Source organism: Micropterus dolomieu, linkage group LG06, assembly GCF_021292245.1.
Source record: "Micropterus dolomieu isolate WLL.071019.BEF.003 ecotype Adirondacks linkage group LG06, ASM2129224v1, whole genome shotgun sequence".
Lineage (NCBI taxonomy): Eukaryota > Metazoa > Chordata > Actinopteri > Centrarchiformes > Centrarchidae > Micropterus > Micropterus dolomieu.
The window spans coordinates 27842444-27865751 of NC_060155.1; the positions used below are offsets into that span (position 1 = coordinate 27842444).

General features: G+C 40.0%; 1 protein-coding gene across 1 annotated transcript; it reads left to right on the forward strand.

Moving 5' to 3' along the window:
- The first annotated feature begins 3754 nt into the window (after nt 1-3754).
- acot11a (acyl-CoA thioesterase 11a) lies at nt 3755-23133 on the forward strand. Its single transcript, XM_046052064.1, has 17 exons — nt 3755-3820; nt 3995-4184; nt 6474-6543; nt 6641-6701; nt 8702-8806; nt 8968-9103; nt 9541-9632; nt 11996-12057; nt 12784-12903; nt 13033-13171; nt 15658-15713; nt 15922-15988; nt 17653-17736; nt 17853-17986; nt 21181-21348; nt 22182-22308; nt 22403-23133. The coding sequence occupies exons 1-17, from the start codon at nt 3755-3757 to the stop codon at nt 22613-22615; spliced, it is 1890 nt and encodes a 629-aa protein (XP_045908020.1). The 3' UTR covers nt 22616-23133.
- The last annotated feature ends 175 nt before the right edge of the window (nt 23134-23308 follow it).

The window sequence follows — 23308 nt, forward strand, 5'->3', positions numbered from 1 at the left end:
ATACAAAAGACACAATGACAGAATGAATTGGTTTCATAATTTTTCTTAACTATCTGAAAGCAAAACTCCTTTCAAATGAGAATCTGTGGTGTAATGAAATGAAAGTGTGTTTATTAAAGTAACTTCCTTCCGTGACCGGTAAAGATGTCCAGTTTGTTCAGAGTGCGTCCAGTTTCAATCACAAGGGAAAATAAAAACCACTGTACCTAGAGCTGTAAAATCTGGACTAGACTGCCCCAGAGAGGCTAAAGTTCCTTTAAGACACAGTTGCATATTTGTGAAACCTTTATTCTATTAGTAAAAACGAAAAAAGAGGTGATTTATATGTTGTTGTTTTTTTTTACATGTAAACCACATTAAACCAGTCAGTTGTGTCAGTTTAGGGGTCCTAGATCTGAAAAGGTTTGAGCAGTGATGGGGTAAATGCAAATATGAGCATAATCTAGACAAAATAGGTAGAAGTGATGGAAAAGAAAGAAATAGAAATAGAAAGGAAATAAACATTGAGTCCATCCTCACCTCCTCCATCACCATCTGGTACGCTGCTGCCACTGCCAGGGACGAGGGCAGACTGCAGCGCATCATTCGCTCTGCAGAGAAGGTGATTGGCTGCAACCTTCCTTCTCTTTAGGACCTGTACGCCTCCAGGACTCTGAGGCGAGCAGGAACGATTGCAGCTGACTCCTCCCACCCTGCACACAAACTGTTTCAGACTTCTTACCCGTCTGCAGCCAGCCTCACCAACAAGACCCGGGTCCCCCACTGACTCTCCCAGCTTTCAAATAATACAAATGTCTCTGCACATGTAAATATTATTTCATTTCATATCATGCACAAACCCGGCACATTGCACGTTTGTTAATCTGTGTTGTATATTGTTATATTGTCAATTTATATTTTTATGTACACAATATTCTCTTCCGTTGCAGTTCGTCTGCACAACACAAACCCGGAATAATGCACATGTAAATATGTGCAACGTTCTTCCTCTGCGAATAGTTGTATTATTTTTCTCTATTCTTTTATTATTCGTATATATATATATATATATTTGTGTCAACTGTATGTTTGGCTACGTGATCACCTTATCACCAAAGCAAATTCCTCGTATTTGTGAAACACTACTTGGCAATAAAGCTCCTTCTGATTCTGATTAATGATAGCTTAAGAGTTTAAGCCAGAATATACTATACCAGAGCCCTGGAACAGATGTTCTGTAAGGCACAGGTGTTATTTTGACAACTGCATTTCTGTTTCAAATATTTTTATTGTGAAGCATGCGAAGTTCCTGTAATGGATACCATGCCTTTTTCACAAGTTAACAGGCAAACGATCACAATACAGGAAGACAAAACGGCAAAGCACCCGAACCATCAGATGAAAAACAATAACGGCATCTTATTTATGTGTACAAAGTCCAGGGCGCCTGCTATTGTGTGTTCTGCCTCATTGGCATTGCTTACTGAGAAACAGAGCCATCGATAATGTGATTAGTCACACGTGTGCTTTTTATACCATAAGTCAGCGTCTGAAGTAAAAGAGTACGCTACTTATTTAACATCGCACAACATTGTCAGAGAGAGTGAAAAGAAGATGCAGCAGTGTTATCGCCTGTTTGTCTATAACACAGCCAAAAACTGGCTGCTAAAATACCCACAATGCAAGTCAGCCAACTTGGCAATCATCACACAGCACTCCTTAACACCTGGAAAAAGTGGAGTTTACCCTTCCACCCGAATGAAATGTGGGCACTATTAATATTAGTATATGTTTTATGTGTAAAATTCTTAATTTGTAAAGTAACTAAAGGCATAGAAATAGATGGTGGCATGAAAAGAAAATACTCTAGTTAACTACAAGTACCTCAAGTTCAGTACTTGAGAAAATGTAGAGGAGAAATGTAGAAATTGTATTATTAATTAGTGCACTTATGTATGTTTCTTGTTTCAAAAGATGTCCATGTATTTAAAGTTGTCTGTGAGTTATGAAGGAAAATGTAAAAATGGTGCAATTGCCCCCGGTCTCCCCTACTGTAATTACTGCCCACCACTAAAGATATATAACTTTACATTTATTTCCAAGGGACTGCATTTTGTCACATGCTGCAGGCACTTTCATAACAAATGGGAAGCCCTTCTCTCCACGCAGGCATGTTATGGTTAGACCACAGGGAGCGGCCAGCATGAAGGACTGGAAACACTGAGGCGAGCTCACAGAGAGAGAGACCAGCCTGCAAAACCCCTGACAGCACACAGAGGAGGCTGCAGAGAGGTAAATCTAAAACATTTTGCAGTTTAAAGCGTTCAGTTTTCAAGTCCAGACATGCAGGGTGGCTTGTTTTGAACCTTGTGAAGTTACCTAACTTTCAGATTGTTCCGTGTTTACAGAGCTTCTGCTTGCGGATGTAACTTTCACGGTAACTCGCTGCGGAAGGTTTGTGAAGTTTCGCTGTTGGAGTTGAAGAGTTACATGAATGTAGTTTAACGTTATACGACTAGCGAGGCTTTTTATGCCACTGGTGTAAGTATTAACGCATTTCTTAAAGGTCTCGGGTTATAAAATGAAAGTTGGTTTAAAGTAACTTCCGTGACCTGGAAAGATGTCGAGTTTGTTCAGAGTGCATACAGTTTCAATCACACGACCCTCAAGTTAGCTTTTGGGAAAGTTAAGGGAAACTTGGTTCCAGAATAAAAACCTAGAGCTGTCAAATCTGGACTAGATTATCCCAGAGAGGCTAAAGTATCTCTAAAACATAGTTTGAGATTTGTGAAACCTTTATTGTATTTGTGAAAATACCAAAAAAGGAGGATTTTCTATAATTTTTTTTTGCATGTTGACCACATTAAACCAGGTTTAGTTAAAAACCATTATTCCTAGAGCTGTCAAATCTAGACTAGATTATCTCAGAAAGGCTAAAGTTTCTTTAAAACATAGTTTGAGATTTGTGAAACCTTTTATTGTATTTGTGAAAATGCAAAAAAGGATGATTTGTACATCATGTTGACCACATTAAACCAGGTTTAGTTAAAAACCATTATTCCTAGAGCTGTGAAATCTAGACTAGATAATCTCAGAAAGGCTAAAGTTTCTTTAAAACATAGTTCGAGATATGTGAAACCTTTTATTGTATTTGTGAAAATGCAAAAAAGGATGATTTGTACATCATGTAGACCACATTAAACCAGGTCTACTTAAAAAAACACTATGCCTACAGCTGTCAAATCTGGACTAGGATCTCCCAGAGATGATAAGGTTTCTTTAAAACATAGTTTCAGATTTGTGAAACCTTTTATTCTAATCATGAAAGTGAAAAAAGGGCAACTTCTATGGTGTACTGTGGACTAAAACATAAATCTCCCTGCTCTCTGTGTTGGCTTCTCCACACCAGGTGAAGTGAAGATAGCAGGTGAATCTCAAAAAATTAGAATATCGTGGAAAAGTTCATTTTTTTTCCTGTAATTGAATTCAAAAAGTGAAACTTTTATAGGCAGTGAATCACAGCAGCAGCAGCAGAGGGAGCAGGAGGAGGAGGAGGAAGGACGGATGCTGACTGATGTCTGAGTTCTTCATTCTTACTAAACGTCCCTCAGTATTTTGATATCAGGAATATTATTTAATTTGACATTTCAGATTTGTTGTGTTGTAAACTTTACTGTTAAATTTAAATTATGCATTTTTAATCCTGAAGTTAAAGACAACCAGGCTGACGTTGGAACTGTATAGCCAATATGCACACTTCAATATTTGTCATATCATGTCTTCAAATGTATGTTTGGTACTCCATTATGCAGGAATCAGCGGCAGCACCAGCCCTGTGTTGGTAAAAACCTTAACAGTACATGTTAAAAGTTGATGTAAGAGATATATTAATATGATTTTGGCGTCACTCATTGAATCTTCTTTAAGCTGACCAAGACATCTGACCTCAAACTGAAATTCATCTCAAGCTCTTTTTTTCTGCCCTCAGCGTTGAAGATGAGTTCCAGAGTGACAGCTGATCCGCAGAAAGAGGTGGAGGAGGAGGAGGAGGAGAGAAGAAGAAGAAGAAGAAGATGAAGACGAAGAAAAGAACCCGACAGAGGTGAAAATGAGTCAGATAGTGATGCCCTGTCACAGCAACCATCGACAGGAGCTGAGCGTCGGAGAGCTGCTCAAATGGATCGATTCCACCGCCTGCCTCTCTGGTGAGGTGTGTGTGTGTGTGTGTGATTCAGTATGAATCATGAGGTGTGTGTTGAAATGCTTTTACAGTGTTTAGTTTGTGAGTGTGTTGTAACTAGACTTCCTGACATTTCACCGGGGTATTTCCAGTATATGACAGTATTTGCATGTGATACAAGTCCCTGAAGCATGTATAGAATTGTCCATCCTACAATGCTTCTTGTCTAATGTGTAGTTAGCCAACAAAAATGATCTCCGTCCACACCAGCGTTTTAGCTGTGTATCAGAACTGATCTCCGTCCATATTAACACGACTGAAAACGCACGTCAGGTGACCGTTCACGTACACTGATTGTCTACAGCTACAAGAAAAAAGTACTACTCCAGACAAACAAAGAATAGCAACGGTGAAGAACCACACCAGAGATTTTTTTTGCATGGACTGACATCGAGGTGGAACTGTTACTGAAAGTAACACAGGAGTACAAAGAGACTGTGGCGGCGTAAAACAGACTGGGAGTCGGCACAATGCAAATACAGTGACATGCACAGTACAAGTGTTAGTTGAGTGTTATTTACACAGTACAAAATATTTTAATAAAAACACCAAAACAAACAACTCTGTCAGCAGCATCGTGTTTTTGCTTTGCATGACTGATAAGAGCCAATCAGGAAGCCAAATGTGAGCGTCTGCGTCATCGTTTTTAAAGGAGACCTATTATACTGCATTTCAAGTCCTATATTGTAGTTCTGTGACTCCTGCATGGCAGCTTTGCATGATTCAAAGTTCAAAGTCTTATACTGGCTCTTCATGTAGGCCTTCATTTCAGCCTCTAACAAGCTGTAGATGCTCCTGTCTCTTTAAGAATGCACTCATTTTCAAAGTTGAGAAGCACCACAAATGGCGACGGGTGTCAATATTATAAAGCTGCAGTAATGCTAACCGAGGCTGCACAGCAACACAATGGAGGTTAACCCTATCTGCTGTGCGAGGCTGTAGGGTTAACCGGTCGACATGTATACAATCAATAACTTAGGTTTAGGCACACTGTGATGATTAGGCTAAGAGTAATATGCTTCGGGGGTCTGTCAGGAATAGTTAGCTGGCTAGCTTGTCGGCGCCGGTTAGCTCCCCCAGGCCCAGTCACACAGACCATTGCAGCTTTAATCTTGTGAAGCTGCAGAGCTGCTTTCAATTTACACTGTAAATTTCCAGCTAAACTGAGGCTTTTCTCTCTCTCTCTCTCTCGCTTGCCATTCACCGGTCTTGTGCAGAGTTTTGCTTGTGCCGACAACTGCATGCACGTCGCGGTTCCTCGCGGGTCTATTTCAAGTAGCCGGCTATTTAAAAACAATATAAATTATCCTAAAGTCCCGCAAATGTGCAGACAACTCTGCACAACACCAGTGAAGCTGGGGCTCCGTCTCTTCAGCAAGTGTTCCTCTTGTGCCACTACACATGTGCACTGACGACCCAGGGTTAGGGTTTCAATTTTGGATTTATTCACACACTTTAAAAACATTTATTGAAAGCTATTTTTCAAACTTTTTTTATTTACAGCATTATATGTTGAAATGTATATTTTAATAAGCTGTATATTAACTTATTGGGAGAAAACTGGTAGTTCTATGTAAAATCAGACGTTGAGCACCCCCATATCGCCAAAATTACATGATGACGCATCCAATCTTCGACTATTCGGGGTATGCCCTTGATAGTATATTATATAATTATGGTATAGTAAATATCAACAGCTGGAACCTTCTCAGACTGAGTGTTGTTGTGTGGAGCAAATGACCATATTTGGAACACCGGGTCCGTCTAGCTCCGTGTGTCGGCGCCGTTCACAACAGGAGGAAATCTGAGGTTTTTGCTCACAGGGATTTCTTTAAAATACTTTAACGCTTTGGCCATGTTTAACATGAACATCCAACATTGTAACGTTGTCGATAAGAGCAGTGAAGTTTATTCGTAAATCTACAGTTCAGACTGCAGAATTAATGCCCAATTACAATTTATTGACTGAGGCTGGTGGCCCAAATCTGAACAGGGAAAGATCAGATTTCATGTCACTTGAGCTGTTCACACTGTTACAAACAAAAGTGGAAGGGGGTTGTCGTGTTGAAGATGATGTTAGGCAGTTTCGCACGCCGCTGTCCGCCTATGCTGAGGGCTTATGCTACAATACATCAGTTTAACAGAAGAAGGAGCGTCTGTATTAGTGGAATTTCTAAATACCTTTATACCGTCCAAACCACGTTGTTACCACTGAGATCACATGATGTACCGTATGTCTGTTTCCTATGGGCAGCTGAGAGGCACGCTGGGTGTCCCTGCGTCACGGCCGCTATGGATGACATCCACTTCGAACACACCATCAGGTGAGTGTGTGCACAGAGGCGTGGGTTCTTCTGACTTGCTAGTGTTTGTGTCTGTACAGTGTCTAAACTCATTCTTCCTTCATGTGTCTCTGTTCAGAGTGGGTCAGGTGGTGAACATCAAGGCAAAGGTCAACAGAGCCTTTAACACCAGCATGGAGGTCAGATAACTTCAGTGTGTTCTTGCAGTACAATTACATGTTGATTACAAACAAAGACACCTACTCACTCTTTGTTACTTTACATTCACGGTACCTTTTGATTTTATTTAACCAGGGTTTGACTGTGATGCGTTGCTGATATTTCTGCTGCCACCCCAATACAATGGAGTTAAATGGAATATTGTTTGTGGTGCTCACACCTGGAGCTGGGCAATTAATCAAATTTAAATCATGATTTCGATTTTGGCTTGCAAAGATTATAAAAACTAGTTAATATATAAAACAATTAATGTGACGCATGCTGTTTCGCAATGACAGTCGTTTTGTCTTGTGTTAAAAATCCACTTTAGTTTACAGTGGCGTCCAAACTCTCTCTCATCCAGGCTCGAGCCAGGAGGACGGGGTTAGAGACCAGCTGGTGAACACAGAGGAGCAGCTAAAGAGAAAAATATTTCCCCTTTGATGGAGACAAAAACTGAGCTTACATTTAGCCAGAAACTCCAAATTAATGCTAATGTTGCTACGTAACCGCCTGATGTGTAAATGACCAGCTTACAAGGTTCAAAACACCGGAACATTTATTTTTCATTCTGCAACACGAGGCTGCACAATGAAATTAGCACGTTTCACGCTACAAGTTCACCATAACAACTTAAAGTGTGAAGTGAAGTTCACAACATGTTAGTGCCCCCCAAAAATCAGTTATTCCAGCCTTACATTGTAGTTGTGTGACTCCTGAATGGTAGCTTTGCATGATTCAAAGTTCAAAAAAAGGATTTTCTAATGTGTTTACCAGGCTGCCGCAGGTTGCATGTTCCTTTGTGGGCGTGGCCAGCATTCAATTCATTTCAATCTAGCTTTATTGGCATGAAAGTAAAACAACAATATTGCCAAAGCTACAAATAAATTACAAAAGAACAATTCATTTTATACAGTTCATTACAGTTCAAATGAATAATAATAATAATAATATATTTATTAAGTATACAGTAAATAAAACAGTAAAAATGTGTGTGTGTGTGTGTGTATTAATAGACAAGAAAATAAAAAAAAGATCAGTATCAAATGTGAAATAAAATAAAAACAAATAAAGGAACAATTGCTAAAATGAATAAAATGCATTCTCTGCCTGGAGCAAATGACCATATATGGAAATCTGGCTCAGAATGACATCACACCGAGCTGTAAAAACAGTTTAAAACAGAGCGTTCAGAACAGGGGGATATCTGAGGCTTTGTCTCACAGGGATTTCTTTTAAGAACTTTTACCTCATTATTTGAAGCTTTGGCGACGTTTAACATGAAGATCTGACATTGTAAATTATAGAAATGCCATATGAATAAGCATAAGGTCCCCTTTCAGAGCTTGAAAAGACCTAATTGAGCTATTGATTTTGATTTAATGTGTGTGGGGTCACGGTGTATATAAGGCTGAAAAACGTTATCACGATAAAAACAAATATCATTCGATATCAATAGTTACCACCAGATATATGTCAGATTAAAGGATGATTTTTGCTCCTGAGTGAAAGCTGAAGAAACCAGATGGTTAATTGTGGTTTCTTTCTGGTCAGAACAAACACTTGATGCCAAACAGTGGCTCACTTCACAAATCTGAGGCAGAACATTCAGAAAGTTAAAGTAAAGTTAAGCAAAATCTTTTTTCAGTCCCTTTTTTCCTTAACAAAATAAATATCGTAATAGAAAAATTAAGTGATCATTCTTACGTGATTCTAATGAATTAAATGAAACCATAATCTAACATTTGTTATGTTGTTATTGAGAAAAAATATATTGCGATAATTAGAATTATTGTTTTATTGCCCAGCTCTCGGTGTATATTATGTAGATAAAATCTTCAACTGGAAAGATTTCTGATTTCACTGTTAGGAGGCTTCTTCTATATGTTGGAGAATTAAAGTAATGCTTTAGTGCTGACAGATTACAATAATCCACATGTATGCTTTGACTATAGATTATCCCTAATATATTCCACCTCAGGTGGGCATACAGGTGAACTGTGAGGACCTCTTCTCTGATCGCCACTGGAGGGTTTGTGACGCCTACGCTACCTTTGTTACCCAGCGCACAAACACAGGGACAAAGGTGAGGGGGATCTTGGCGTTTTTGTCTTTTTACGAATGTGTTTGATGTGTCGGATTGACTGCACGTCTACATGGAAATCATAAAACCAGATTCAGATCGTCTGTGTGTGTGTGTGTGTGTGTTGTTAAAAGGTTTTCACATTTACTGACATTACCTCACAGGTGATCTTGAAGCCCATTGTCCCTCACACTCAGAAAGAGCAGGTGGAGTACAGCGTGGCGGCCGAGAGACGGAGGGTCAGGATGATACACGATGACATCATCAAAGATCTGCTCTCTCATGGGTCGATCCAACATGGTGGGTTTGATGCGCACTGCTACATCACCGCATGAAGCAGACAAAACTGCAATCCCACAAACCAACGGGTGACGTCACGATGACTACGCCCACTTCTTATAAACGGTCTGTGGTCTCCTCTGACGTCCTCTAAGCGTATGTTCGACCACAATACCGCACGTTTAGCAGAACAGTTTACCCCCGCTTTGGTAAAGAAGATCTGGATCCTGGTCTTCAGGGTCCCTCTGCTGATATGTTTGTAGGCAAATGTGAGACGTTGGTATCAAATGTGTCTGCTGCGACTTGTGAAATCTGCAGAAAAGTTGTATTGTTTGGTCAGAATTGCAAGTCGCACTGCATTTGTTGATCACTACATTGCCAAATCCTGGATGGACTGATATAAAATAGCACCAGCTGTTCTCCTTTAAAGTCCATATTGTTGTGTGTCTTTGTGTCAGCTGACATCTCAGCATTAGGTAATGCAGTGGCAGCAGAGAGGACCAAGGTGGAGAGTGTTGAACTGGTTCTACCCTCACACGCTAACCATCAGGTTAGTTATTTATCATGTATTTATACAATACAATTTATTATGTATTATCTTTTCCGTCTGCCTCTCTGTCTATTTATCTGAGCAAGGGGAGGAATAAGTAGTTATTTCTCTAAACTGAAAATATACAGTCCCCTCCGACAATGTTGGAACATTGAGGCCGATTTCTTTATTATTTTTTGCTGAGCACTGAAAACATTTGGGGTTGACAAGACTTGTATTTCCACATATTTACAACTAGATCCGTTAAACAACTTAAAAGATAGTTGTGGTCGACCGATTTGGATTTTTCAGTGGCTGATGCCGATATTTAGAGAGCAGAGCGGCAAATAGCTGATGCTGATATCAACACAGAGAAGTCCTGTATAATTCCGTTATTCCATGCAGATTATAATCTAATATACATGATATCTCAGCAGTATCGTGTTGTTTTAGATGGAACTTTTATTAATTAATTAAACAGAAACATACTTTGGGTTCTGCTGTAGATTTCAGAACGTGACTGGTGTTTAAGGGAGAGCCGCCTACAGTTTGTCAGACGTCATTCAGCCGCATTATTCACTACAGTATATAACGTATATTTAACACTAGCCTGCAATGCTGTTAGATTAGATCTGCTGTCATTTAGGAGAAAACACGATAACTTTCCCCAAAACTCACAAGGAGGAGTGCTAACATAGTTCACCAGCAGCTCATTAACGAGGCTGCTGGATGATGTGTGTGCAGAAATTTTTTGTATATCGGCCTTGTGTGTGCAGTAGGGCTGGAAAATAAAAAAATAACAATAATTATCGCAATATAATTTTTTTCAATAACAATATAACAAATGTTCAATATATTTTCAATAAACGTTTTATTTTATTCACTTGAATCATTAACGAATTAGGACTTAATTTTTTATGAAGATGTTGATGTTTTGTTGAGGAAAAAAGACTTTACTTAATTTTACTCATGCATATGTGTTGAAAAAGATTTTATCATAATTGTTTTGAATGTTCTGCCTCAGATTTGTGAAGTGATCCACTGTTTGGCCTCACGTGTTGACCGTAAAGACGAGTTTAAACCACAATTAACCATCAGGTTTTGTCAACTTTCCCTCAGTAGCAAAAATCAGCATTTAAACTCAAAAGAAATAAAGATTTGATACTTATCATGATAATTATCAATATGAAAAGATATGAAACTTTTTATCGTGATAACATTTTTGGCCATATCGTCCAGCCCTAGTGTGCAGGTATCGGATGATACTGAGTATCTCAAAATGCCAAATGTCGGCCCGATTAATCAGCCGACCGATTATCAGCACAAGATAGCACCTTTTTAATTATAATAATGATAATCTTTATTTATAGAGCACTTTTCAAAAACAAGTTACAAAGTGCTGTAACAAGTGCGAAGACAATAAAATCCATAAAAACAAATACATGATAAAAGCAAGAAAACACTTAAGAGACTAAAATACACTTTTAATAAATATATAAAAATAAAGTCAAATAAGATCGGGAAAGGCTCTCCTATAAAAGTATGTTTTAAGAAGGGACTTAAAAGAGTTCACTGACTCAGCCGACCTGATTTCCTCGGGCAGGCTGTTCCAGAGCCTCGGGGCCCTGACAGCAAACGCTCTGTCCCCTTTAGTTTTCAGTCGAGACTCTGGAACAGACGGCAGACCTCTGCTGTATGGGACTAAAAGTTCAGAAATATAACAGGGCGAGAGGCCATGAAGAGCTTTAAAAAGTTAAAATGCACTGGGAGCCAGTGTGAAGAAGCTAAAACAGGGCTGACGCAGTCTTATATTTCTTTGTTCTGGTTAAAAGCCTGGCAGCTGAGCTCTGTTTGAACCCATCCATTTTTCAAGCGAGCAAAAGTATTGTAATATGCGACCGACAGGTGTTTTTGCCCAGGTGGTGTCCTATTTACATCGATCATTCAAACAATACATTTTTCAGAATGTGTACTCTCAGTTTCAGCTTTGGGTTTCACCGGTGCAGACTTCGTGTTTATAGTCCAAAAACAACTTGAAGACCATAATTAGCCTTGCTGGTCCAATAGTTTTAGATGGGACTGTTTATATTAATTAATACTGTTTCTGGACTATTATACTTTGTGTTGGGATTTCTTTTCATATTAAACCAAGACAATAATCCATTATTTAGGTAGAGTAAATGTAACACCTACAAAGCCTGCTCCAATTTCTTTTACAGTTTCCGCTTGGCAACAGCCCAAATATAACGGACGTTTGTTTATATGTAAAAGTCAGCCGCTTTAACTTCAGTGAAACGTTATGTTTAAACAGTGTTGTGTCATTGTAGTGTTAAAGGTTAAGATGAGTGTTTTTTTTTAATCGTCTCCGTTTGTCTACATACCAGGTGAATACATTTGGAGGACAGATTATGGCCTGGATGGTGAATGTAGCTATGATTGCTGCCAGGTACTGTTCAATCACTCACACATTTTAAATGCTCTGTTTGAAACCATCAGGGTTACTTGGGTGACTGTGGGTTAGGAGGTAGAGCGGAAGGTCGGCGGATCAATCCCCGGCTCCCCCAGGCTGCATGTTGAAGTGTTGGGCAAGATACTGAACAAATTGCCCCTGTGTAGTTGTGTAGTTTCTAATTTTTGAATCTGTTCAGAGAAGCAAAAACTCACTCATATAAATGCACACAGATCCTTGATCTACCGATACATGTAGCCAATATTATGAATGTATTCATTGAATTTATTTATTTATCAGCCATCCCAGGACTGTATACCCCTGATAAGATGGGTGGAACGAGTCTGTGTGTTTTTACGTTTTGTATTTTGCATCAGATGTGTGATTAAATCAACTTGTAGCTTTAGTCGTGTCACTGTGTGAAACCATCCTCACTCTGCCTAACGCTAACAGCGTCTTAATTCTTGCTATTAGTTCTTGAGGGTTTTTTCTGCGCCATGATGGTCTCAATGTTTTTGTTTTCACTTTTCCACCTCTGAGGAAACCTTTGAAACAACATGCAGGAAACACCAAATACTTCTTTTGTATTTTATGGGGGAAAAAAAACTTAATTAGTCGTGTCAAAAACACAGATCTAAAAACATTAGTTCTAGGATCAGTCCACAACTTTCCTTTGAACTGTTTTTATGTTAACACACTCATTTTTCTGTTTTCTGTTTGCAGTCGTCTGTGTCAGGCTCACCCGACTCTGCGGACCATTGACATGTTCACCTTCAGGGGGCCGTCTCAGATTGGCGACAGACTGCTGCTGAGGGCTATAGTCAACAACGCCTTCAAAAACAGGTATCGGCATGTCCAGAAACAGCCCTGAAGAATAGGAACAGATAAAACTTGACTTCATCTTTGTGGAGAAAACAGGTCGGCAAAAAAAAAGAAATGTGTTGTGTGTGTGTTTGTGTGTGTGTCCTGTAGCATTGAGGTGGGGGTGCGTGCAGAGGCCTACCAGGAGGAGGGACCTAACCGACACATAAACTCTGCCTTCATGATCTTTGAGGTGCTCGACCATCACGGCAAGCCATGTACCTTACCAAGGATACGACCCGAACCCCTGGTGAGTTAGCCAACAGAATTAGAGCTACTGCTGATCACACTTGTTACAAAACACCCAAAAACATCATATGTTATTATATTTCACCAATTTTTATTTTTTATTTGGAAAAGCTGCTGCAAAATCAGTCAATTTAGGCAGCAACAATCACAAAAAAGGCCCACAAAGTCCGTGTCAAGCAGCACAGAGCGGCTCAAAGAAAGCAGGAAGTCAGCACAGAACGACATAGTGAATCCGGTTGATTTTCAAAATAAAATACCTTGTGCAGACTCCCGGTCGTATATCAACAATAACCCCTGTTAAAACAGACAACAAAGAAACAATTTAACTACGTAGCCTGCTTAACCATCAACTAAATCTAAACAGTTCAGCAAAATCAAATATTCTGAAATGCTCCATGTGGGAAATTCAGCCCTGCAGGGAACGGGGAAGGGGGGAGACGGTTCACAGAGCTGTGAACACAGCTGGGATCGGTAGCAGAAGCACACAAAATGACAAATAAACAACCAGTCAACAACGTGAGGCAGGCCAAACGCTCCGCTGCTGAAACGCTCCAGTGTGAGTTGACGAAGGGCTGAGGACGGGCCGAAACCATTTCTGAGCAACAACTCACTGCAAACTGCACAGTTGTCAGAAGCGGCTCAATATATTTGACCCGAGCAGCAGCCCTCACGCTTAACACTAGCTTTCTACTTTCAGCACATGTTAAGTTCTTGTCGGGTTGCACAAAAAAAAAGTGACCACAAGATTAACAGCTTGTTAAATGCACACACGTGTGCCTTAATGTCATTAACAACGTTCTGCTGCAGCACCATTAAACAGCAGGTTGTCAGCCAGGTGTACACTGCTCTTGTTTGTTGTAGCTCAGATGATGCAAAGTAGGGCCTTCGTTAAACTGGAACAACACATTCTCACTCCCAACTCGTCAAATATGAATGCTTGGTCAAGACGCCTTGGGATTGCAAGTTCGCAACAATAAATACGCAACGTCCCGTTAGACTTTCAAAATAAAAGCACTTGCAGTGCGAAACGTCACAAAACTTACAAACGTCAGGTAACTTATAAAACTTAAGTAACATTACTTTTGTTATTTCACACGGGAAACAAACACCAGCGTCCTAGAAAGTCCTGTTTCTGGCCCACGCCAACCACCTACTTAATAATATCCTACACTTATCTTTAGCGTTCAAAAACTACTCTACAGGGCTTTCCCCTTTAATTATTCATACTATGGACAATGCATAGTTTGGAATTAAAGTCTCATTATTTTACCAAATGAATATCAGTGTCCAAAAGTGCTGCTGTACAGTATGAAATTGGTGAAAAACTCATTTTTAAACATTGGGAGAAGGTGGGTCAGTCTTTTTTAACATTGAGAATCTGACTGATAGTGCTGCGATTACAACTACTGATCCACCACCGGAAAAACTACAACATACTATACATGGCTAATCATTTCCTAGCTGTTAAAGTAATAAACTGCAGTTATATTAACCTGTATTTACCTCTAACACGAGTTTCCGAGGTGTGAAGCCTGGAGAGGCCTGACTGAACAAAGATCAGAGCTATAAACCTGATTAAAGATGTAGGAAGAATGTTGGAGGACAAATGTCATCACTCATAAATCCTTTTGAAGGGCCGTCTTATCACAGTGCCCTACTCCGACAAGTACTGTGAGTCACACTGGGGAGTCCAGCTGTAGGTGAAAGGTGCTTTGATTATGGGATGAATTCTGAGATAAGCGTACTCTAAACATAAATAAACACAACCAACCAACCAACCAGAGAACAGCCTTAAATAGACTTCCATACATTGTGATACACCAGGATCCACATGCAAAGTTACTAAATGGAACTGAACCACAATGAAACTTAAACTGTTGTTAGAGTTTATCATTTTAATGTACATATTGTCTGGTTTTGCAGTAGGTTGTTCTCTGCAACATTATTTATTTCCTCTCGATAAGAAGTCTCATCGTTGTTTGAAATCCGGCCGATGATGATGGTGTTCTCTCCATGTCCGGCATTGCAGTCGTGGCTGCACAGCGTGAACAGGGTAGTCGAATAGCGTTAGGTTCAGCCTTGGTTAGTTTAGCTCTCTTAGCTCTCTTCCTGGGGTAACCACAAGCACCGGCTGATCTGGCTGGATGGTCGAAAGATGTTATGAGCAGTGATGGTCTCAAGATCTGGTGCACTGAATCCACTCCCTGTCTGTCCTTTTCCAACATTGATAAATGTACTGTGTTTCTGTCATAGGTAGTACGTGCTTCAGTAATAAAGACAAAAAAAATAACAAAACCAAAATGCAGTAAAGTGTGAGGAAGCTACTGCCACTTTGTTAGCAAGCGCATGCTGTCTGCATGGAAGGACAGCGTACAGCTTTCAGAGTAGAAGGCCACTAAAAACAGGATTTTGCCACTGCAGAAAAACCAAAGAGAAAGCATGTGTCTGAGGAGGACCGTCCTGATTCTCGGTGTCTTTCCTTGACAGGAAGGGGAGAGGCGGTATCAAGAAGCCATAGCCCGGAAGAAGATAAGATTGGACAGGTAACCTCTCTTCTATGCTTGTGAGAGAGCAAATTCTCTCTTAACGAATAAAAACAATAAAGGTAAAAGCTTTTTTCCACTTTGGTCCTTGTGACAGTAACAGTTTTGAAGGTTTTATCAGACAAAGGGTTTATTTGACATTAATAGGACCATGTAACCCCATCATATTAATGTAATTGTGTAATTGCTCTCCTGTTGTTTATTTCAGGAAGTACATAATTTCCTGCAAGCAGAGCGAAGTCCCTCTGTCTGTACCCTGGGACCCTACAAACCAGGTGAGGAAAAAGTTCAGGACCTTTAACAATTACATGCGCCGTGAGTAACAGATTAATGACAGCTCATTTTGATCCAAATGGATGCATGGAGAGAGTGCCAGACTACTACTACGTAGTAATCTGTAGCCTTTAGTTCCAAAAGCTGGTCTGCTGCTCTGACAGAGATCACAGCTGCACAGTGGACATATGATGCAGCTGTGCAACAGGTCATATTTAATATACGTCGTTTTAAAATGACAGCTCAGAGGAAAGGACATCTCATTTCTTTAAATGCCTGTTATCTCGACTCCTCAAGCTCGCATCTCGGGTGGGGGGAGTCGAGGATCGAGGAGGCACAAATTTGCGAAATGAGAAAAGGCCCACAGTCGGAGAGAAATGCTGGTGCTTCGGTCGCTCTGCGACAGAGAGACGTCGTCGGCAGCTGAAGCAGTAAGACAGAAGAAAACAGGGAGAAGATAAAGAAGCTTTGAGTTTGGCTCGCTGGCCATTTAACGTTAGCTGTATCAGAGACGTCCTAACACGACTTTGGCTGTATCGGTGACTTTTGTTGGTCAACACGTTTTTCACAGAGCGACGTGCTTGTCAGTCACTTTTCGTCAACCGACCAATCACAGCCTGGATGGGGCGTGACATTAAAAAAAGTTTTACGTGCTGCAGCAAATCATTAAATGTTGAAGAATATGATTATTAACAAGTTAGGACTTAGCATTAACAAATTAAAAACCAATGTAAAACATTTTTCCTGCACAAAGATTTAATCAATAAAAACAACCCACAAAAATGAAACAGCTGTAACTGGATTTAATATTCAACTAGTGGTAAAAAAGTATACTTTATAATGAATGTAGTGTTAAATATATTACTATTATTCTAGCAGAATACTATAAACTAAATATTATGGTCTTTGTATAATACACTCGTGTCCAGTTCCTCCTCCAGGTTGTGGATAGAGACTCTACATCAGACAGATGCCAATATTTGCTGCTTCTAGCCGCCTCCTCCGTAGAGCAACACGCTCCCCTTGTTCTGTTTTACATCTGTTTTACTCGTTATTGTTATAAATATTGTTTAACTTTGTTCAAGTTGGGATATACACATTTCAATCGCAATACTGTCCACAATAATCGCAATATGACTTTTTCTTCAAATCGTGCAGCCCTATAAAGAACTGAACCGATAAGGAGTATTTAAGAGTTTTAGTATTGATTGAATCCAAACGATACTCATCCCTAATGACGATGTGTCCAGGTTGCACCACATGGAAGAACAAACTCCGTCAAGTCACCATAAACAATGCTACCATGGTCAAAGGTCATTGGAACATTTGAGAGAGTATTAATGATTCATGATTCAAGGACCATTCGAGTTTTTCCATTTAGTGCAATTGATATATTACTACTAACAGCAGTTATGTTGCCTGTGATGGATTAACTATTTTCAGAAAGTGTCTGCAGGCTGAAATTCAATGAGGAGCACGTGTTTAAAGAATCTAAAGAATATGCCGTAGTTTGAAAAATGGATTGTATTATTAGAATATGTTGTGCCAAGTCTTCTTAGAAACACTGCTGATGTGCTTTTGAGGAGACCTGCAGCACCATATTTATTGCTTAGTGTTCGTGTGTTTGTTTGCTAATGCATACGCTGCATGTTTTTTGTGTTTTCAGGTGTATCTGAGCTTTAACAATGTTTCGGCGCTGAAGATGTTGGCTGCTAGAAAGAACTGGCGGCTCACCTCTGAGAAAGACAAGGTATCTGCTGTTCTCTCCTGGGATGGGAGTTTCTTTTTGTGTGTTTACGTATTAGTTTTGTTTTTCATTTTCCCCCACGAGAGAGCCGGATGTTTCACGTGATTCTCGGTTCCCAGGTTCGTCTTTACACGCTGGAGCAGAAGTCCACGCTGAGTTTCAGGGTGGAATCGGAGGTGGATGTTCCTGCTCACAGAGCCTCTTGTCTGCTGGCTGAGCTGAGCAACAGGCCGAGCTGGGACACACATTATCAGTAATGCACACACACTTATACACACACTATGGAAAGCCGTTTAAACATATATTCTTTAAAACGTACTAGTCTCTGATTAAAAACTACTAATACTTACTTATTTACTAGTAACTATTCCGGTTTATTAGTAACAATTGATTAGATACTAGTCATTTTTGTCACTAGTGACAATTTTTTAGTTACTAATTGTACATTTTTTCCATTGAATAGTAACTAGTACCCATTTTACTAGTATCTATTATTTAGAGACTTGTACCTATTCATTAGGTACTAGTAACTATTCCAAAATATACTACATACATTTTAATTCTTACTAGTAAATTTTCTTTAGTTACTAGTCATCGATTAATGACTTGATAGGAACATTTTAATGTAAGTAATAATGGAAATAGTTACTAGTAACTAAAATCTAAATAGCAGACACTAGTAAAATGAAATTGGTTACCAGTAACTACCATAAAACTTAAAAAAATTAATAGCCGAGTCCCAAATAGCCGCCTACCTCCTTTACTGGCCTGGTGTGGGAACACATTTTGACAAATAAACACCTGCCTCAATTAAATGCCTTGTCTAGTTTTTATAGAAATTCTTTGGATGAATAAAACCTCTTAAATCCTTTAGCTGCTTCTAAGCTGCTCGTGTGATCAATATATCAATAAGGACATGCTGAGCATCGTTAGACCGGTTAGATTCTCCGAAATACCACAGTTCAGTTAATTTAACGGAAACAACAAGACCTAAAGTCTAATTCTTCTAGATTTACCAGTGTAACCTGCAGGGCTACAAGAGAGGAAAAGAGAGAGAAAACGGCTTTTCAAAAAAATTTATCCCAGTTGTGAATCCTGTCGTGTGAAGTCCATCGCTCTCTGGCTGCTGACTTCTCTCATCCTGCACTGTGTTGTTGTTTTCATAAGCATAAGGCATAAGCAGTCTGTCGGCGCTGGATCAAATGAATAACGTGTATTTAATATTATTTGATCATTTTTACATAAGTATTATTCTGTTTGAAATAAATAAACAGTTTGATAGTAGATTCAGTTTTGTGCAAAAAAAATTAAAGGCCTGTCCCATATGGACGCCTGTCTCAAATATAGGCAGGGTCAATTCAGCGATTTTAGCAAATAAAAGCCCGGGCTATTATTCAAAGTTTTACGGTAATTGAATAGTTACTAGTGACAAAAAATTACTAGTATCTAATCAATTGTTACTAGTAAAAAAAGAATAGTTACTAGTGAATAATAAGTAAATAGTGACTAGTAGGTTTTAAGGAATAAATGTTAAAATGGCTTGCCACACACACACAGTAAAAATCTAGTCAAGCTCAACAAACGATGTCTTCACAGTGTGTAAAAGGTCTGGGTATACTAGAAAATAATTTTTTAAAATGTGAGTCATTAGTAGCAAGTTGTTATTTTGTGTCTGAAATCTACCAAACACTTTTTTTATTTTACCAGCTGGTTGGTTTTCTATCCTGGGGTGAACTGTGAACAAGGTAGTTAACTTATCATCAGATAATTACTTAAAATATGGTAACATATAAAATAAATATTATAAAACAATGCATAGTTGTTTATGTATTTTGTTGCTATGGCAACCGGCAGCGCTTGCAGAAGCAGCAGCCGGTAGCTCCTTCAAACTGCGCTACACTTTCCGGCTTTATTGCCAAAACACGCGTCACCTCATTATTAAAGTCATTATTTTAAAATGAAGACCATAATGAGCAGAGTCTATAATTCTGCTCCTGAAGATCGGAAAAAAAAAAATGGGACTCATGTTGACCATCAGGTCTCTGCACACCTGCCCCCTCAACATCGCGGATCAAGCACTCGGCAGGTGGTCCGTGTTCTGAGCTGTCGGCGCAAGACTCCGGCAAGATAAGAGAATGTGGACTCTGTGTTTCACAGCGATGATGCTCGGTGCTCAAACGTTTATTGTTAAGATGAAACCATATCATCATCCGGTTGCTGCTGTTTACATTCATCCCAGATGCAAATTCATAAAATGCACTGTTGAATGTTCGGGGTGTGCACGTGTTTATGTATAAGTGTATATAAATAACTGTATTGTTTTATTTTATATGTTACCATATTTTGATATAGGCCTACACTTAATAACTTGTGTGTGTGTGTAGCATGAAGGAACTAAAAAATACTATTCGTTATGCAGCCTTGTGCTGTTTAATGACTAATAAACAACCTTGTACCTTATGTGTGTACATGTTGACACACTGAACATTCTGAGTCCGTCTTGACTGTGTTCGAGCACCAAGCATCATCAATGTAAAACATCCGCTGACAGCTCAGAAACACGGACCACCCGCTGAGTGCTTGATCCGGGATGTTGATGGGGCGGGTCTCTGTAACGATGTGGGCACAACTGTCTGATTTCCGTTGGCTGGCCAACATGAGTCACATTTTGTTCAGACCTTTAGGAGCAGCTGGGCCAACATGGCTCCGCTTGAGCTCCGTTTCCTCTCCTCTGAGCGATCATCGCACCCGCCGTGATGCCTGGACCGGTTGATCTGGCCGGGTGGATCGTCTCAAGGTCTGCTGCTCTTTAATCCAAAAAACCCGTCTTCTTGTTTCGGCAATAAAGCCAGAGAAACAGAGGTGTGCGGCTGCCGGTTGCCACCTGAAAGATTCTGCTCAGGGGATTTTAGGAGAAACAGGTAGAAATTCAGGTCTTTTTATATAAAAAGATAAATTTTGCTGCCAATTACACACGCATTAATCAGGAAACCCACAGATCATACACAACCACGTTACTGATGCATTTTAATCCTGACGTTTCTTGAACTCAGTCGTGAAATGCCTTTTGTATTGCCCATGATATAATGTTACACCAAGTCGTAAAGTCACTTGTGTTGTACATCTGAATACTAGCAAAGTGCCCAACGTGTAAATGTCAGGGACGAATATTGCATCCAAAGATCACAACTAACTGAGCCCAAATAGCCTGATTTGTTTAATTTAGTCTGGACTCTGATTCCTGGCTGGCAGCTAAACGAGTGTAGGCAAACAGAAACACTTCACGTGGACAGTCTAACATGATGTCAGTACAAAAGTTCAAGTTTCAGGTGATGAAGCAGAGTGAAAGGTGGAACTATCCAACAACAGCAACACGCTCAATATTCCTTCACTTCTACATTTCTATCAACATCCTGATCAGTATCTCTGTGTCCTTTCCTAAATCAGGAAATGTGAGCTGATTCACCGGGTGGACGATGACGACTTCCTGTATCGTGTGGTGACCCCATCAGTGCCTCGTGGTAAAGTAGGTTCCCCGACTAAAGCCAGCAAGGAAGAAGGGATTCTCCAGGACTTCATCTTGTTGGCTTCGAGGAGGAAGCCGTGCGGCATTGGGTCAGTAGAATGACAGACTGGAAGGTCTCAGTTAGCCGCGACCCTTCTAGTCAATGATTGTGCTCATAACAGAAGTGCTGCAGCATGTTCCACACGTGGCTCTTTGCTCTGCACCGTGGAGAATACACAGCGAGTCTACTTTTGATGGAAGCTGTGTCAAGCAGCTAAAAAGCAAATGACCTGGGCAGGATGTCAGACACCGAAATGGCATATGGTGCGTTCGAGATGACTGCGGCTGACTTTCGCCGATTTGATAGTCTAACGTGAGCTGCAGGCGGGGAATAAAAACGGCTCCGTCAAGTTGGACACATTCTACCAGCGTGAGCTTAGAACAATGCAAGAGCAGGCAAAAGTGTGGTTCCAACTTTGTGCAGCCAGCGAAAGAGCAACTGCAGCCGCCTTGTTCCCGCGAGGTTTTAATGTCATGTGACGTGGTGACATTTTGCAGCGCTGGCGAAAGTCGGACACAATTACTAACCATCGTGCCTTATTTATTTATTTATTTATTTATTTAAAGTCCAGCATGCATGACATTAAGTCAGCGCTGCGCCACATACAGTCAAACGCACCTATTGAGGATCTAGTAAATTTTCAAAATAAAACACCCTTTACAGACTCCCGATCGTACATCAACAATAAACACAATTAAAACAGAACAAATCAGCAAAATCAGGCAGAGAACGGAACCAAACCGGGTCACAGAGAGCTGTGATCGGTAGTAGAAGCACAAAAACGACAAATTAACAAGCCAGCAACGGCGCAGACGTTCACTATGCGAGTCTGGGGTTCCAGGTCAAAAGGGCAGGATTTACTGTCTGTTCTTGTTTCCTCAGAGATCCTTACGTCATCGCTCTGCGTTCAGTGTCCCTGCCCACCCACCCTCCCACTGAGGGTTATAACAGAGGAGAGGTTGTGTGTGCTGGATTCACCGTACTGGAGACCAAAAACAACATGTCGCTGGTAAGACAACCAACATTTCAGCGGATTACACAGGTGTATATTTACATACACTCTTAGGAAACTTTTAGTATTGTTTTTATTTTTTTTTTTCTAGATCAGTTACTATAACCAGGCGTCTCCGGAGGTTCTTCCCTACATCTCCACCGATATTGCCGGCCTCTCCTCCTCTTTCTACCACATCTTCTGCTCCTGCAGCAAATACCTGACCAAGAACAGACAGAAGTCCGCCTCAGAGGAGCAAACGGGCCAAAACCAAGCCACGAATACAGAGCGTGTGGCAGCAGCCCTCAGCAGCACCCAGCTGTAGACGGTCTGTGGGACTTTCCAGGCCACTTCACATTACATAGTTAGTGAGGTCAAGCTGCTGTTGGTACAACATGGTACGATTAAGACTTAAAAAAGTCATTTGCATTAAAGACAATATGATAGTTGGTATTAAAATACCAAATCGAAAATACAAGGCAAAGTTTTACAGATCACAATAAAATGAGTAAAATAAAGCCCATGCCATAGATACTTAATGCTCACTCTAATATTCACCCAGAATCAAGTGTAAGAGACCTGGTTTCTGAATACTTTTACTATTCTTTGATCTACATTAAGGGGAAAAAGGCTCATTCTGTATGAATTATTCTGTTTGTAAATCTGTGGTAAATGTTAACCAAGTGTGGGGTTAATTGTGATAAACACTAACTGTAGCATTACGAGAAGTGTCTCCATTTGCATGACTGCAAGTTGCACAAGGTAACGAGTGTCTTTTCATAAAAACATTGATGTTTTATTAAATGCTTCCATAGGACTTTGAATAAAATGTTTGTAACAGAATATGTTTGCTCTGTCCGTCCAATCAGGATTCAACAAGTAACCCTGCATTCTGGGAGCGCAGTGCTCTGGTGGGGTAGTAAGGTACTATGAGCTCTTTAAGATAAGATGGTGCCTGACCATTAAGAGCTTTGTAGGTAAGAAGAATGATTTTAAATTATATTATGGATTTTACTGG

What these genes read in the sequence shown, in the direction of transcription:
- acot11a (XM_046052064.1), top strand. Translation starts at nt 3,755, where the DNA reads ATGTCTTCAAATGTATGTTTGGTACTCCATTATGCAGGAATCAGCGGC. An exon ending in TTCCACCGCCTGCCTCTCTG is followed by an intron (nt 4,185 to 6,473) that starts GTGAGGTGTGTG and finishes TCCTATGGGCAG; the next exon opens with CTGAGAGGCACGCTGGGTGT. An exon ending in AGGAAGCCGTGCGGCATTGG is followed by an intron (nt 21,349 to 22,181) that starts GTCAGTAGAATG and finishes TTGTTTCCTCAG; the next exon opens with AGATCCTTACGTCATCGCTC.